At 41.4% G+C, this 15,894-nt stretch overlaps 1 protein-coding gene across 4 annotated transcripts in view; it reads left to right on the forward strand.

Moving 5' to 3' along the window:
• The window catches only part of Usp24 (ubiquitin specific peptidase 24), a 142,909-nt gene that overhangs the window by 116,917 nt on the left and 10,098 nt on the right, over positions 1 to 15,894 (forward strand). For 3 of the 4 annotated variants that reach the window (XM_028888012.2, XM_028887991.2, XM_028888001.2), the window contains 9 exons: positions 647 to 750; positions 2,618 to 2,731; positions 6,529 to 6,625; positions 8,913 to 9,029; positions 9,420 to 9,512; positions 10,868 to 10,970; positions 12,699 to 12,820; positions 13,673 to 13,786; positions 15,699 to 15,764. In XM_028888012.2, the coding sequence (XP_028743845.1) occupies positions 647 to 750; positions 2,618 to 2,731; positions 6,529 to 6,625; positions 8,913 to 9,029; positions 9,420 to 9,512; positions 10,868 to 10,970; positions 12,699 to 12,820; positions 13,673 to 13,786; positions 15,699 to 15,764 (930 nt within the window). Of the gene's footprint in view, positions 1 to 646; positions 751 to 2,617; positions 2,732 to 6,528; positions 6,626 to 8,912; positions 9,030 to 9,419; positions 9,513 to 10,833; positions 10,971 to 12,698; positions 12,821 to 13,672; positions 13,787 to 15,698; positions 15,765 to 15,894 lie in introns of those variants that run through there. The other variant, XM_037202768.1, reaches the window with a different exon arrangement.

Here is a 15,894-nt window from a genome sequence, read left to right on the forward strand (position 1 = left end):
GAGCTAAAAAAAATGATGCCCTTATTTCAGGTGTTAGCATTCAGCTACATGCAAAACCCCATTTCCTATACATATGTTACTTACTGGGTAACACTAACATGCAGGCAGCTTTGGGGCTATGCAGTGTGGATTATGAGTGGTATGGGTTACACAAACTGAGTTTTTAGATTTTGTGACAAATTTGAGGAACTGTGAGGTTGAGTGGCTGAGGGTCTTATCAGTTGCTCCTATGCTTTATGGATTAACTTTTCCTATCTGTAGTCATATAGTGTCAGACTCAAAATTAACTTTCCAGTACTTCCTTGTCTAAAGTACTATTGTTATAATTTGCCAAAAAGGGCAAAGACTATTCTGAGAGGGCTTCATTTAAAAATGAAGATATCCTAACTTTTTTAAAAACTATAAATGAGTGTTTACTATCACTAGCTGGCTAGGCTTTGTTTGTTTGTTTGTTTGTTTGTTTGTTTGTTTGAGATAGGATTTCATGTAGTCCAGGCTATCTCCAAGGACTTCCATGTAGTTGATCCTCAACTTTGAACTACTTACCTTTCTGCTTTTACTTCCTGTGTGCTAAGATTAGGTCTGTATAAATATGTAATGATCTGTAAGACTTGTGAAAAATATCCTCTTGTCCTCCCTCTCGTAGACTAAACTAAAGCACCCGTATTATCCTTGCATGGCAAAGGTGAGTTTGCAGCTTGCCATTCAGTTCCTTTTCCAAACTTACCTACGAACAAAGAAAAAACTCAGGTAAGAATAATGTTTTACGAGTCTGTTACAGAAAACACTGGTTAATTCGATGGAAAAATAACTTTATAAATTCAAAATATTTCAGTACTATCTGATGTGCCCAGCTTACAAGACATAGCCTCTGTCTTTCAGAAAGTTTTGACGAGAAGGGTTGATAAAGAAATTGCTGTGCTACGAGACATAAATTCCATGTCTTTGAAAACTGTGCAGAACCATATCTGTCAGTGCCGTCAGCGTATTTTAAAAAGAACAAACAGGGAAGGCATCATCCTAGGCAGAAGGGAAGAATCTAGAGTAGCAAACAGGATTTGCTTAAGGCACCCATGTGTGACTAGTTAGCTGTATTTTTCTGAAAGTTGTATATTTACTTGTAAGGGGCTCTGTAGTTGGGAGATTTCTCTGGTCCTGCCTGGGCCCTGCAGTCAGGACAAATCTCTCACCCACAGTCCCGCAGCCTTTTATAAAATAATCACACAGAGTCTTAATATTATTTATAACTGCTTGGCCATTAAATGCTCGGGCTTATTACTGCCTAGCTCTTACACTTAAATTAACCCATAATTCTTATCTATGTTTAGCCATGTGGCTTGGTACCTTTTCTCAGTTCTGCCTTGTCATCTTGCTTCCTCTGTGTCTGGCTGGCAACTCCTGACTCAGCCTTCCTCTTCCCAGAATTCTCCTTGTCTGCTTATCCTGCCTATACTGCCTGTGTGGCTACTGGCCAATCAGCATTTTATTTATCAACCAATCAGAGCAACACATTCACAGCATGCAGAATGACATTCCACAGCAGGGCTCAATTAAGACCAATCACTAGGTGCCAGACTAGGAAGTGTGGGCTGTGGTCAGTAGCAGTTCATGGAAAAGTTTGCAGCAGGACTTTCAATGATGTTACGAGCTCCGGGTATCAATATCATTAGCATCTTTTTCATTACTGGCTTTTATCTCCAACACCTGATAAGGTGCCTGGATCATTATAGATTCTGGGTTAGTAATTATTGGCCCTCATATGTGACTGAAGGAGAAAGAGAGCTGAGGAATAGTTTGTAGGAAAATACCTGGAGAAAGAGGAGACTTGAGTTGCAACTGGTTAAAGTTAGAAGACAGTGGAGCTCTGGCTAGCAAAGTAAGTATGCTTATCAAGTCTGGGTGTGGGGAAAGGTTTTTCAGCCAGACTCTTGAAGAAAAATAATTAATAATGGGAGCCTCATTTATATGTAACAACCAAAAGTATATTGAGTGATAACAATATTATGTGACGTTAAAAAGGAGAACATGTATTTGTCCTTTAAAGTCTGCATAGGATTAAGTAGAGAAATTCAGTTGCTACTTTCATTTGTGAAATGTATTCATGGTATCTACATGCTATATGTACTGTTTCCATTTTGTCTGTAGTGTTTGGGGGTCACTGGGGTCTCAGGAGTGTTGTGAGATTATGGGTAACATAGTCAGGCCACCTTTTCTCTGTCCAAATCTTGAAACATTATTATGCTTCAGCATATTAATGATTTTAGCAATACAAGACAAAAGCTATTCTAAAGGTGAGCCCTGTTGACACTGGCTTAGTTGTGCCAGACAAAATGTTACAGATCTGGTGTTCATCAGTTGACATGGACTGATAAAGAGATACAAGTGAAGTCAAAGATGTAGGCACCTGCACATGTTTTTGTCCTGTGGGGGAGAAGGAGTTATACCATGAATAACCTAACATGGAGACACTGAGTCATTTAAGTGGGTAGTCACTGAATATTTCATCTACCCTTGGTTCCTGTCCACAGTGGAATAAGGTGGACAGGCGTGACACACTATGAAATGACGCGCTGGGGTCACTTGCTGGGCCTAACATTGCTCTTCGCTCTTTTAAAAGGGTTGATACTGAAGAATGGATTGCTACTATTGAAGCATTACTTTCAAAGAGTTTGGATGCTTGTCAGTGGCTTGTTGAGTATTTTATTAGCTCTGAAGGACGGGAATTGGTAAAGTAAGTGTCAAGATCTCTTAATTAAAAGAAATTTGTGTCCTTTCCTATCATTTAGAAGTAAAGCTTCTTAAAACCCGTTACATTTCAACTTGAAATCGTTTTTTGAGATTAAAATCCATTTTAAGCTTTTCACAGAAGCAGTAAGGAAATTAGACCGCTCCAGAATCATCTTTTGGACTAGATGCTGGCGAGGGGCTCAGTGACTGCAGGGAGAGTGTAAGGTGATGACTGCCAGGTGTTCACAGAGTGCAAACCCTTAATCCTTGCTCTGGCTCAGGAGAAGCATGCAAGTCCTTTTCCTCAGGTCTCAGTCTGGTAACAAGTAAATAGGGAATCCGAGGTTACTATTACAGCCCTATTACTGTACACTATCTGTGCTTAGATTCTGGCCCCCAAAAAAGTTAGCTGTGATAGTACATTGCCTATGTACCTGTGAGTAGAAAAAGAAGGTGCCTTTTCAGATAAAATTCTAGAGTCTCCAATCACTTTTATTGTTTTCCTCCTACTCCCAGCTGAGCTTATTCAGTCAACTTTCCTTATTCTTGACGAGTTCATCATTATATGAGGAGCCCAGTGTTAATGAGAACTTATCCTGTCTCCTTGGTCCCAGTAGGCTCTTCTTCCCTCTGATTTGGCTCTAAACTTCTCGTGAGATCACCTCACTTCTGACTAGTAACCTAGCCTTGGGTGTCACTGAGCAAGTGATTAATAAATGGTCACTTATCACACATGCCACACACCTGCTCTAGTCTGTTTCCATCTCCAGGTTATAAGGCATCCTCTCCTCTCCAAATGAATCTGCATCTGCAAGCCTTCCCAAGGAACTTGGCCTTGCAGTTAACTCCTGCTCCTTGTCTTTACCTGGGAGACTTCCTCCATTGGGTCACTTCTGTCGGCAGACAGATGTGTGTGTTCTGGTATTTCCTCTGTTAAAACAGATACACAGCAGGAAAGTGAGAAATGCAGGTCCTTCTCTACTAAGGGAGCACAGTCTGGTGATAAGTTGGAAATTTAATTGGATTTTTATTTTATTTTTTTGTGTTACTGGGATAAAACCGAGGGCATCACACATGTGGGTGAACGCTGCCACTGAGCTGTATCCCAAGCCTACTCCTTCCTGAAAGGTCTGTAGTAGATCCGCCTCGCACTACAGCAAAATCCACAAGCTTTGCTCAGTCTTCACTTGTGCTTCCAGGCTTGCTCTTGGTCACCTCTCAGCCAGCCTGACTTACTGGCTCATTGAACGTGCTGAGGGGTTTTACCTGCCGCAAGCCTCTATTCCTGATACTCCTGTCCAGAACACGGTTCCCTCTGCTCTGGACTTAGGAATTGCCTTTTGCTCCTGAGTATGTGTCCGCTCACACATACTCAGACCTGCCCTGTTGCTCTGTGTACTCCTTAGAGTTTTGTGTGTGTGTCTAGTTGAGCTTGCTTCTTAAGGACAGAATCCAGTCTGCTTGTTCCCTGCTGCACACAGCAGGCCTGCCATATAACGCGTGCTCAACTGTTTGTTCACACACACCGTGTATATGCATCCGGCTCATGAAGACAGACTATATATACATCTCTTGGAAGAGTTACGTACTACCCCTTTAAAGTGTGCGGTAAAGAGAGCCTTTTACCCAGTTTTCTAATTCAACTTGAAAATATTTTCCCAGTAGGTCTCCCAAGAACTGTGCCAAAGAATGATTATACATTTGTAAAGTGCATAGGAAATATTTCATTCAGCGCCTTATTTATACAAAGGGAGACTTGATTTTGATTGTCTCCTGAGAAATTGTCTTCCTTTGGTAGTAGTTGTTAGTATTCCTGTTGTCAAGCATCCCAGTGAATTACGTGATCTTTTCTATAAGGTCTAATTACTTATAGTTGCTGTGACTTTCCTGAGATTAATAACAGGTGCTGCAGAAATGCTCAATAGTTAGAGCACTGGCTGCTCTTCCAGAGGACCCACATGGCAGCTCACAGCTGTCTATAACTCCAGAGCCAGGGTCCATTGCCCTCCTCTGGCCTCCTAAGGCACCAGGCATGTGTGTGGTGTATGTTTGTGCAGGCAAAACATCCACACACATAAAACAAAAGTTAATCTTTTTTAAAATCTTTTTTTTAAATGGTTTTTATCTAGTTCTTTCTTTAGAACCTCCAGGATATTTATTTTGCATATGTGTGTGCATATGTATGTATGTGTGGGTGGGTGGGTGCACCTGGCTGCCCTTGTGTCTGGAGGCAGGAAGCATACTCGGGAGCAGAGGCGCTCACCTTTCTTTAAGACTGGGTCCACCTGTCTCCACGCTGTAATCCTAGCACTGGAATTAAGTGTTATTACAGTGCCTGGCTTTTAAAAACCCTTCTGGGGATTCTGAGGCTTGAACTCATGTTTGCAGGGCAAACACTTTACTAAGCTATCTCCTCAGCCCAGAGAGCCTTCAAGATAGTTTATCATTGCTCTAATTAAAATGTGTCCTCACTAATGCACACAGAACAGAGAGAAAGAAGAGAGCATGCGTAAGGTGACTATCCCTTTTCTGAAATGCTTGGGACCAGACTGTGTTGGAAATTCTTTGAATTGAGGGATATTTGTATTTGCATTTGTAGTGGTGTGTCTTAGAATGGAACACAAATATAAACATTTATTCACTTTGTTTTATGTAAACATAATCTGGAGGTAATTCTATGCAATAGTGTTCATTTTTTTGTATGCTTAACATTTTGATGATGTAGAATTTTCCAATAGTGACATTACATAGTCACTCACAGATTTCAGATTTTACTACATTTTGGAGTGAGGATAGATAGATAGCCTATACAAATATTTCTGTAACCGAAATATGAAAATGATGATGGCCTTTTTCACATCAACACCCCATGCTACTTCTTTCTTTACACAAGTTTTTTATGTAGGTCTGTGTGGGTTTTGTAATAGTGAATGTTTGCAGGTTGACCTAAAAAAACATAAACCACTAACATAAAGAATATTTATATTCTTTAAGGACTTTTTATTGTAGACATTTATAAACAGACATCAAGGTAGCCAGAAGTATCTTGCAAAGCTTTCTCTTACACGTCACAGTCTCCATGCATGGAATTGTTTTTCCATCTATTTTAAAGCTAATTCAGACACAGAATTCTCTGCTTTTTCAACATGTGTCTCTATCAAGTAAAGGAGTTTAGCTTTTCCCAGCATAAGCACCCTAACATTTTCAAACCAAACAAAATTAAGAACTCCTTCATATTTTCTTATACTCCACTAAGTCTCCCCACCCCCCAAATATCTCAGAATGTAGTCTGGCCATAACGTTTGTACAGATCCATGTCCTACAAAGTTCAAGCATGACTTTAGTATGTGTCTCTTGTGACTGTTAACCTTCAATGCTTACATCCCCTGTCTCCACTTGCCCACTAGATCTCCCCGATTCTAGATCTACTTTTATGGGTTGTTTTGTTTTATGGTTTTTTTTTTAGTGTTACACCAGGAGGTATACAGGATTCCTCAAGAGCTTATGCATCTGGCTAAGCCTTAGTGCAAATGTTGTGTGGGTATCTATTGTCTTTTCAGTATTTGAGTTACTGTCTTGGGGGACTTGCAACAGAACCCATCTGTCTGGTTGCCATGTCTCATTTACAGCATTTGGAATGACCTGGGGAAGCTGTAGTTGCTATGACTGAGCCTGGAAGGTCTCAGGATACTTGAACTAGTACCTCTGAGTCATTTTACTACATGGCTATTAGAAGTGTGTAGGGCAGGTTAGGGTTGCACACTTGTGTCCTTCTTTGTAACGTGTTTCTCTTTATTTTAGGGTTTTCTTGTTGGAGTGCAGTGTGAGAGAAGTACGTGTTGCTGTAGCCACCATTCTGGAGAAGACCTTAGACAGTGCCTTGTTTTATCAGGATAAGGTCAGTCTCACTGTCAATGTTATGTATTCTGTTTTTATCAGATGTTCTCAGTTGTACATAATAAGAAAGAAGACCTAAAATTGGTGGCTGAGCGTGTGTGTGTGTGTGTGTGTGTGTGTATGTGTGTGTGTGTGTGTGCGCGCGCGCACGTGTATGCACATACGCAGTGACTTTCTGATATATGCCAAGATAGAAGGCATTCTGTCTGTCCCTCTTTATATTCCAGATACCAAGATAAAAACTGAAAAGAGTTCAGGTCTGCTTTTATCTGCTTTAGGATTTTCCTTTTAGAATACTCCTGGCCAGTCTTCTCTCAAGGACTTGTGTTAGACTCCGAAGTGAGACTAATAGTTGTCTAGACACACCAATCCAGACATTCTGAGTCACCCTTGGCTGTTTCCTCAAAAGCTGTTTTCCTGATCTGACTGCTTTTGGCAGCCAACCAGGGCCATTCATCCCAGGGCAGGGTAGTTCCTTCACGGTCTTCATCATCCCCTGAGTGTTGTTTCTGTCCTCCAGGGAACAGCTTCTTCTTCCTCACCCTGTTCTCTGCAGTCACATGTTCAGAATCTCGGTTCAGCACACATGGGAAAACAAACTATGGTGTTTAGTCCCATCTTCCGTTCCCAGGGTTAAACCAACTATGGGGGAGTCTGTGGTGTATATTATCAGTCTGCTTGTTCAGTCCGTTACTAAGTCTCCTCAAGTGCAACAGTTACTCCCTAAGTTCGCTGTTTCAAACAGCTGATACCACATGGAAAACTTTGAAAAATAAGTTTTAGAATAAATTGGCTCGTTACAAACATTGACTCCAGGCATCTTGTGTATCAATGAATTACAGGTTATAGGAAAGACTGCTTCAAATTCAGATGTTGACTTTACTATGCAACTTTGAGCATATCCTTGAAGGAGGATGTTCCAGATCCAGTGTGTCTGGGTACCCAAGCCCTTAGTTCCCCGGTACCACCCATTCTAGCAAGCACTATTAGACCAGACGCTCAGCTAGAGAACCAGGAAGCCAAACATGCCCTTTAGGAAGGTCTTGAAAGTGCTCCTCTCAATTCCAGGAGTCACTGGACTTGCATATCCAGTAAAGCAATAGTTTTCCATCAGTATAAGCAGCAGAACCTCTCATCAAGCAAAAACTGTACCTGGGTGCGGGCAGTCTAAGTAGGGAGCTGCTTAGAGAGAGTGAATACCGTTGCTTGAAGACACTCCAGTTGCCTACGGTGTCTCAAGAATGCTACCTAAGAACTCTCTTGCTCTCCTTCTTCCACTGTTGACTCTAAAGTCAAAAGGCAGATTTAGTGCAGTCAGTCTCCTTAGAGTTAGACCATAGAACGTCACCAACCTTTTAAAGGCAGAAGAGCAGGTAGTGGAAGAGAACGGAGTAGAGGGTCTCAGCATGGGAGCCACTTCCTGAATCAGTTCTGTTTGCTAGCCAACTGATGTATTTTTGTATTTGTTTTCCCCATGATGGAAATGACACTGCTTGCCACCCACTGTATCTGTACTGTAAAGTACTTTGAAAATGAAGTGCTATGTAAGTGCTAGCTTGTATTTACAATGGGTGTGACAGGATGGATGGGTATTCCAGAAGTCTATGAATACCACCTTCAGAGGGCTAGAAGAGTAGTGAGCCTGGTCTTAATGCTTGAATAATAGATGAATTTCCAGGGAGTTGTCCAGAAACCTTTGGGGTGGGAGGGAAAGCAGAAGCAATGTCATACCAAAATGGTTTCTAAACAAATAAAATGTTTTTCAAAGCTTTCCATGAGGCGGCAGCGGGCGTTCAAGTAAGTTCCTGGTCGAGTCGGTATTACCGTGTCCTCTGTCAGGCTGTTGCTCTCCATTTGCTCCATCGGCTTGGTTTCTGGCCCTTCTGCCTGTGTCTGTCTTTTACTCTGCATCTGTGGCTGTGGAGAAGCAGCCTCGTGGAGGGAGGGATTCAGAAATCCATCTCCCCTTGGTACCCACCTCTCTGTAAGACAGAGAAATAGCTCTGGAGAAAACGTGACAACTGGGCCAGTAGAATCGTGACCTGGACTCTGGTGCCTAGGAAATAAAATAGCCTCTCTTTAGTTCTCCTACAGTACTGACACTGCTCTGGAAGGTAAAAACGATAATTCTGGTTTGCTCTCCAAAGCATAAATCCATCTAAATCTGAGACTGGATTATATTAATTTCCCTTTGTTCTTATGGTGGTTTACTTCAAAGTAAGCCTGTGACAAGAGTCTGTCTTGTCTTCTTTTTTTTATATATATGATTTCCTCTTTCTTCTTGCCAGTTAAAAAGCCTTCATCAGTTATTGGAAGTCCTGCTTGCTCTTTTGGATAAAGATGTCCCAGAAAATTGTAAAAATTGTGCTCAGTACTTTTCCCTGTTCAACACTTTTGTACAAAAGGTAAATTATTGTTTTCTAATGTATTTCCTAATGCAGTAGGTTTATAATCTAAAAATAATTCATACATGGAAAAATATTAGATTCCATTCTATGTTGTGGTTTCGTGAGTGTTTCTAATTAAATCTAAGTGAATGGATTATTTGACTTGCCAGAATTACTACACAAATAGGTACAGTTGCTGCAGCCATGGAGGGCAGCATTGGGGGTTCCTACAGGATGCAATGTAAGGCTCCAGAGGTGTTTAATTAGATGCTGACAGGCATTCATTCACTGCACAGAAGTTACAGCACTTACCATAGGGGTGTCTTGATATGTCTCATCTGACTGTGTTTTTAAAACAACTGTTATCTGGCTGAGAGTATAATCTGTCATTCTCCTGCCTTGTGACAGCAAGGTATTAGGGCTGGAGATCTTCTTCTGCGGCACTCAGCACTGCGACACATGATCAGCTTTCTCCTTGGAGTCAATCGACAGAACAGTCAAGTAAGGACTGTTGTCCTCTTCTCAGTGAGATGCTGTTGGGTTTCATTTTGTTTCTTTTTGTGGGTGGTAAATGTTTTAACTTCATTTACTTCTGGGTAGTAGTTTATGAAGACCTTAAAGGTCTTTGGAGATTAGTAAAAGGAGGTTCAATGGGAAAAGAAATTGGTGGCCTTGGAACTCTCCCCTTCCTTCCCTAGGGCAGTGAATGTTTTGAGGGTAGTTGGAATCCATCTGTGAAGCTGGACTGTTAAAAACTGAATTATACTGCAGTGTGATACTCTCAGTCAAATGCTAGGAACATGTTAGTTCCCAGAACATACTATATATGTGGTTGGATGTGTCCATATATGACCTGTTAGAAGTTCCTATATAGCTCTGTTTTTCCCATCCATATATTTCTTTTGTTTGGTAGATTTTTAAATACATAAAATGCTAGAATCCAGTAATGATAGAGTACTTCTTGTGGACCATGGTGGTAGTTTGGATACATGCAACTCAGTAGAGTAGGCAGTGTTACTCCCATTCTGTGACAAGTATTTAACCACAACTATGCCATATAATTTATGCAAGGTCACAATGCACATGTGTTGGTGAAACAGGAATCTGCCCAGCTCTAAGGATTTTGGAGTCTGAGGTTTTTTATTGTGTGCTATGCTGTGCATGGGCAGACTTGCCACCTAAGCTCCTAAGCTTCTCTGAGCTCCCTGTCACATCACCTAGCTGCTGTTACACTCAAGTAGTTAAAAGCAAGTCCTGATACCATAGTGTGCTGGGGCTGTTGACTGTTGATATCTGCAGTACTTCTCTTTCGTCCAGACCCATCCCAGGGACTGATGATTGGCTCGAGTTCACTGTACTTGACCTGCACATGCACTTGACATTGTCTTGCATCTGTAGAATACACTAGTTTTGTAGTGCTTTTGTCCTTATATTTCACTTGGTCCTCAAAACCACAAAGTGGCCAGAGCAGCTATTTACGTGTGCCATTACGTGAAGCGTTGTTACGGAGAACGTGCCCACTTATACAGCACAATAGGGGCTGCCACAGGGCCAGGCCTCCTATCCTCCAGCTTCATGGGTTTTCCCATTACACAGAGTCTCTGGAAAATTACCTGGCATGTCATGAACGTACCCAGCCTAAACTACATACTTTGAATGGGTTGATTTTAGAATCTGAGTTAATGTTTTTCAGGGCAGCAAACCCTTTGAGACTCATTTATTAGACAGTGACTTTTTATATGTTGACCTCTTCTCTACTGTGGGCATCGAGAGATACCATGGTTCAGTAAATTACCAGCTAGCAGATCCTTTCCCCACACAGAATGGTGGCATGCTTTAATCTTCTCTAACGATAGATACGCCGGTGGAGTTCAGCACAAGCACGGGAATTTGGGAATCTCCACAACACTGTCGCATTGCTGGTCTTGCACACAGATGTCTCTTCCCAGAGGAATGTTGGTAAGTTTGACCATACATCAGAAGCATGAAGAGAAGTACTGATCTTAGGAACTGAATGAATAGTGTTTGTTTCTCAACAGACTATCTGATATTTGAGGAGCACTTAAAGTTTTTGTTTTAATTAATGCTCAACCTCACCTTATTTAATTAGTTTATCAGTAACAAGAGAAGATAAATTAATCATTGATTTGATGCAGGAAAGGAAAAGTTTATTTTAAAGTGCTCTAGATTAAAGATTAATTCAGAGTTCATTCATCACCATAGTGTGCGCAACTGATGTTGTAGGGAAAATAGCCAAGGTATGAGCTCTTGTCTCTAAGTTCTGTGAACTTAGCTAAGCCACCTGACCTTTATGGCCCTTCATACAAAATGAAAATATTAAAAAAAATAACTTTCTAGGTATAGTAAGGATTAGTTAGATAAGATACCAAAGTTCTTTGTGAAAGAAAAGGAGGTTCAGATGTAAAGTAGGGAGATATTTTTAATACAGGTTAGAAACAGTAGCATTTTCTATTTTGTCCCCACCAGTAGAAGAGTCACAACTACCCTTCTGTATCCTAGTCACACACGTGTGCTGTGCCTGTGTACTGGTCATGGGCTTTGTCCTGACCATCCCGCAGTAGTACCACAAAGCAGCTAGCTCTCTATGTGAGTGTTCTCTGTGTCCTCTACTTTGACATGGTGCTTGTATTTACTCTGTTCGTTCCCATGGAAACTGGAGAGGTGCTATCCCCTTCTGTAGATGAGAAAGCTTAAAGACACAAGTTCACAGCCAGCAAGTGGTAATGTGGATAGTAAAATCTAAAGGCAGGAAACAAGACAAATCCCAGAGTGCATCATTCTAGCCGAAGGATACTTCAAAACCATATAAAGGGCATTGAAGGGCAAGCACATGAATGGAGTTCCAGTTTGCTCTGTTGCTGTGGTAAGCACAGTGACTTAAAGCGACTTAGTGGGGAAAGACTTTATGTGGCTTACAGGTTATAGTCCATCATCAAGGGTTGCCAAGGCAGGAGTTGAAGCAGAAACAACAGAAAAATGCCACTTCCTGCTTTGCCCCTTCCACTTGCTCAGCCACCTCTCTCATCCAACCCAGGGCCATCCACCTCCCTCGAGATGGTACTGCCTACCGTGGGATGGGCCCTCCTAGACAGGTTAGCAGTGAAGAAAATGCCCCACAGGCCAGTCTCGTCTGGGCAATTCTTCTCTTGAGCTTCCTTCTTTTGTGACCCTTGGTTTATGTCATGTTGACGGCTAAAACTAACTATGACACATGGTTGTGAGTAGTTTGCTTCCTACATCTGACTCATTCATCTCAAAAGACAAAAGTCTGCTAATTGTGTGAGTTCAAACAGTTTTACAAAAGAAAGTAAGAGTGTGTGTGCATCCTCATTTTCCTAGAATCAGCCCTTTGGTGCGGCTTGAGTCGGCATTAGCATAGCTGGTCATTCACAAACAATTGTTTAAAGAACAATGACTTGTTCAGTGTCTCTTGGTAGCAGCTTTGGGTACCTTTTCAAAGCTATAGCTGAGGCAAATCTGAGAAAAAATAGGGATTGTCTGCATAGCTCTTGGTCCAGTAGACTGAAGGGCTGAGTTGTAAGAACTCAGCAATTGTGTGTGCAAACCTGAGAGTTTCACTCTTTGGTGGACGTGTGTTTCGTGGGACATTTCCGAGTAAGACAAGTTGTGCTTTATGTTTCTTTTTGTTTCTTGGGTCTCCTAAAGCTCCTGGCATATTTAAACAACGGCCACCTATTAGTGTTGCTCCCTCAAGCCCTCTGCTGCCCCTCCACGAGGAAGTAGAAGCCTTATTGTTCTTGTCTGAAGGGAAACCTTATCTGTTAGAGGTATGTAATTGCTGTGCTGAAGACATTTGCTTATGTTCTTTTCTCCTATTTGAGCAAAATCCTTTTGTTGATATGTTTTTCAAGTTACTCTGGTGAAAGGAAATACTGTTAAAAGAAGAAATGCTTATTCTTTTTTATATGCATTTCAAAAACATTAGAGATAAGGCATGACTGAATGGTAGAGCACTTGCCCAGCATATTCCATGTCCAGCACTGCGTGGATGGATGGTTAAATGTGTTACGTGGGCCCTAATCATCTTACCTTCGTCCAAGAACTAGACTTCCATTCCAGCCCCACCAACTACCCCTAAGGCCCAGGAGAAGGTGAATAACAGTTCACCTCTAAAGTAACTTCATTATCAAAAGGTTTTGTCCCCAGTCTGTTTGTCCCTGGTCCTAAAACACTGCAGCCTACAAGTATGTGTATGTGAACCTTAGTAGTGTGGATGTGGGCTGTCCCCATACCTGCACAGGGCATATGTCGTATGCTTTCTCAGCCAGCTCTCCTTATACCCAGGGCTACCTTCCTGTGAATTCTGACTTCCATAATCTGATTTGACATGGAGATAAGAATAACATATCATAGGAATTTTTTAATCTTTCTTTGTTTAATTTTATTTTCCTATCATTAGTCATTATTTTAACCTCTCATGAGAATGCTTGCATTTGAAAATTGATGACGGTGACTCCTTGGGGAGAAAAAGTGCGTGTTTGTACAGACACGCTGGAATCGTCCTTAGACCTCAAACAAGAAACCATGTTCTAGGGCAATGTCGTTGTTCTTAACCTCTGAGAATTCCGGGGAAAGCAGGAACAGACGCTGACTGCTGACTCCTTTGTGTCTCCCACCAGGTCATGTTTGCTCTGCGGGAGCTGACCGGCTCCCTGCTGGCACTCATGGAGATGGTGGTGTACTGCTGTTTCTGTAATGAGCACTTTTCCTTCACAATGCTGCACTTCATTAAGGTACACTTCGTTACCCTAGCCATACCTGCTGTAGCCTGCACTCTGCGGAGACCCTAGGAGAGCGTGGTCTTGCTCATTTTTCCTAATTGTAAAAACAGTATTGTTTCTCTTTACAGAATTAAGAAAAGAATTCATAACTCCACTATTTAGTGATGACCACCAGAGCATTCTTTTAATTTATGCTCTGTTCTATCTTTTTATTTTGTCTTTGTATTTTAATATAATTGAGAGCTTATTGACTTTATAATTCTGTCTTCTTTCATTTGGTCATGTCATTTCCCATATTTCATCCCTTCGTGTACCGTAATTCACTTAGCCCTTTGCCTGGTGGTAAGCATTTGCATATGGTTCAATTTTTAACTAGTTCAGGATAATACTTTAATAATATTAATGTTCTGATGATCATTTGTGGGTGAAATTGTCTCACAGCTGTAATTATTTTTACCTGCAGTGTCTTAAAAATAAAAAATAGGGTTTCATGTCTTCTAGAACAGTGATATAAGTAATTAAAAAGCACTGATCAATACAGTAATCACTACCTCACCCACTGCAGCTACTAAACACAAAAACTATGTCAAATGTACTACATTTAACTCACTTGCTTCTCAAATAGTCCATGAAATCCCCGATGTGGTTTCCAGTAATTGAAACTGAGGCAGAGTAAAGAGGGTCATACAGCCAGCCAGTGATAGAGTAGGGCTTTGGGACTGACCTTGGCTGTGAACTGTGTCTTACCACATTGCTCACCGCCTTTCTGGGTGTTACTAGAAAAGTGTGTAAGTATGCGTGTCATTTTACTAGTTTTTAAATCTTTACATACTTACACCATTTTTATTCTCTGAGTGAAAAAACACAAATAAGGCCGAAGTCTACTTGGCATGTACTTCTGGTCATCCATAGTCCACTTCCCACTCTGCCCGAGGAGCAATCTTGTCACGTAGGCATGTTTCCTTTCAGGTCTTTGTATGAAATTCACACTGATGTACTAGTTCCTACCCACAGAAGTTCTTTTGTGTAGTAGAATTTCATACTCCTGTTTGTAATAGAGATGTGCCTGGTGCTAACAAGTAGCAGGTACTTAGTGAGGTGTGTCTGTGGCTCTTAGTAAAAGGTGTTCGGTCCTCATCCTCTCGTCTGCTTACTCACTCTGTGACTATGAACCCAAGCAGCTTCCCTCTACAAAACAGGAAGACATAGAGCTGGACTTCAAAGTTGTGGTGATCCGTGCAACATTAGGCAAAGTGTTTCATAAGTGCCATCCCTGCCGCCTTGGAAGTGTGTTGATAAACTGCAGTATTCTTTCCACCGTACTTATGAACAGGCTGGAGTAGGACCAGAGATGAGTCCCCAGCACCTACACCAGGCAGGCGGTTTACAGTTGCCTGTACTCCAGCTCCATGGAATTTTCAGTGCCCTCTTCTAGCCTCTGTGGACACCCACACACATATGTGCATACATACACAGAAGTAAAAATCAGTTTTAAAATGCAGAAGGGGATTTTATAAACCTTGTTTTCTTAGTGTATCTTAGCAGATTTTTCTCTTTCATAAGCTGACTTTTTAATATATTCACTCAAAGCTTACCTGAGAGTTTTACCTCTTCAATTTCTTTGCTACCGGCATCCCCTAGAAAGCAGAGTAGAGTGTGGCTGTAGCTGTGTAAGACTGTGGTTGTTAGTGACCCAGAATGCTCCCTTTCTTCCTCACATTCCTAATAACATAACGTGGAGTACTGAACTGAAAGAGCCTTAGAGGCTTACGTGCTCCTGGCTAAGGATCTGGGGAAACTGAGGCTCTGAGAGGAGTTGACAGACTGTGACAGACAAACAGTGGTAGAACTAGAACTTGATTCCAGAATTGTGCTTTCCATTGAGAAGTTACCAGAATCTATCCTTTCACGAAATTATTTTCAGAACCAGCTAGAAACCGCTCCACCCCATGAGTTAAAGAATACATTCCAGCTACTGCATGAGATATTGGTAAGTCGCATAGTCTCTGCTGACTCGCTTGCATTTATATGTCTACAAGTTAGCATGTGTTTATGAATCACTGGTTCCTTACTGGTTTTTGTTCAGCTTGCCTACGTTTACTGACTCTTCTTCATAGTGG

Source organism: Peromyscus leucopus, chromosome 2, assembly GCF_004664715.2.
Source record: "Peromyscus leucopus breed LL Stock chromosome 2, UCI_PerLeu_2.1, whole genome shotgun sequence".
NCBI lineage: Eukaryota > Metazoa > Chordata > Mammalia > Rodentia > Cricetidae > Peromyscus > Peromyscus leucopus.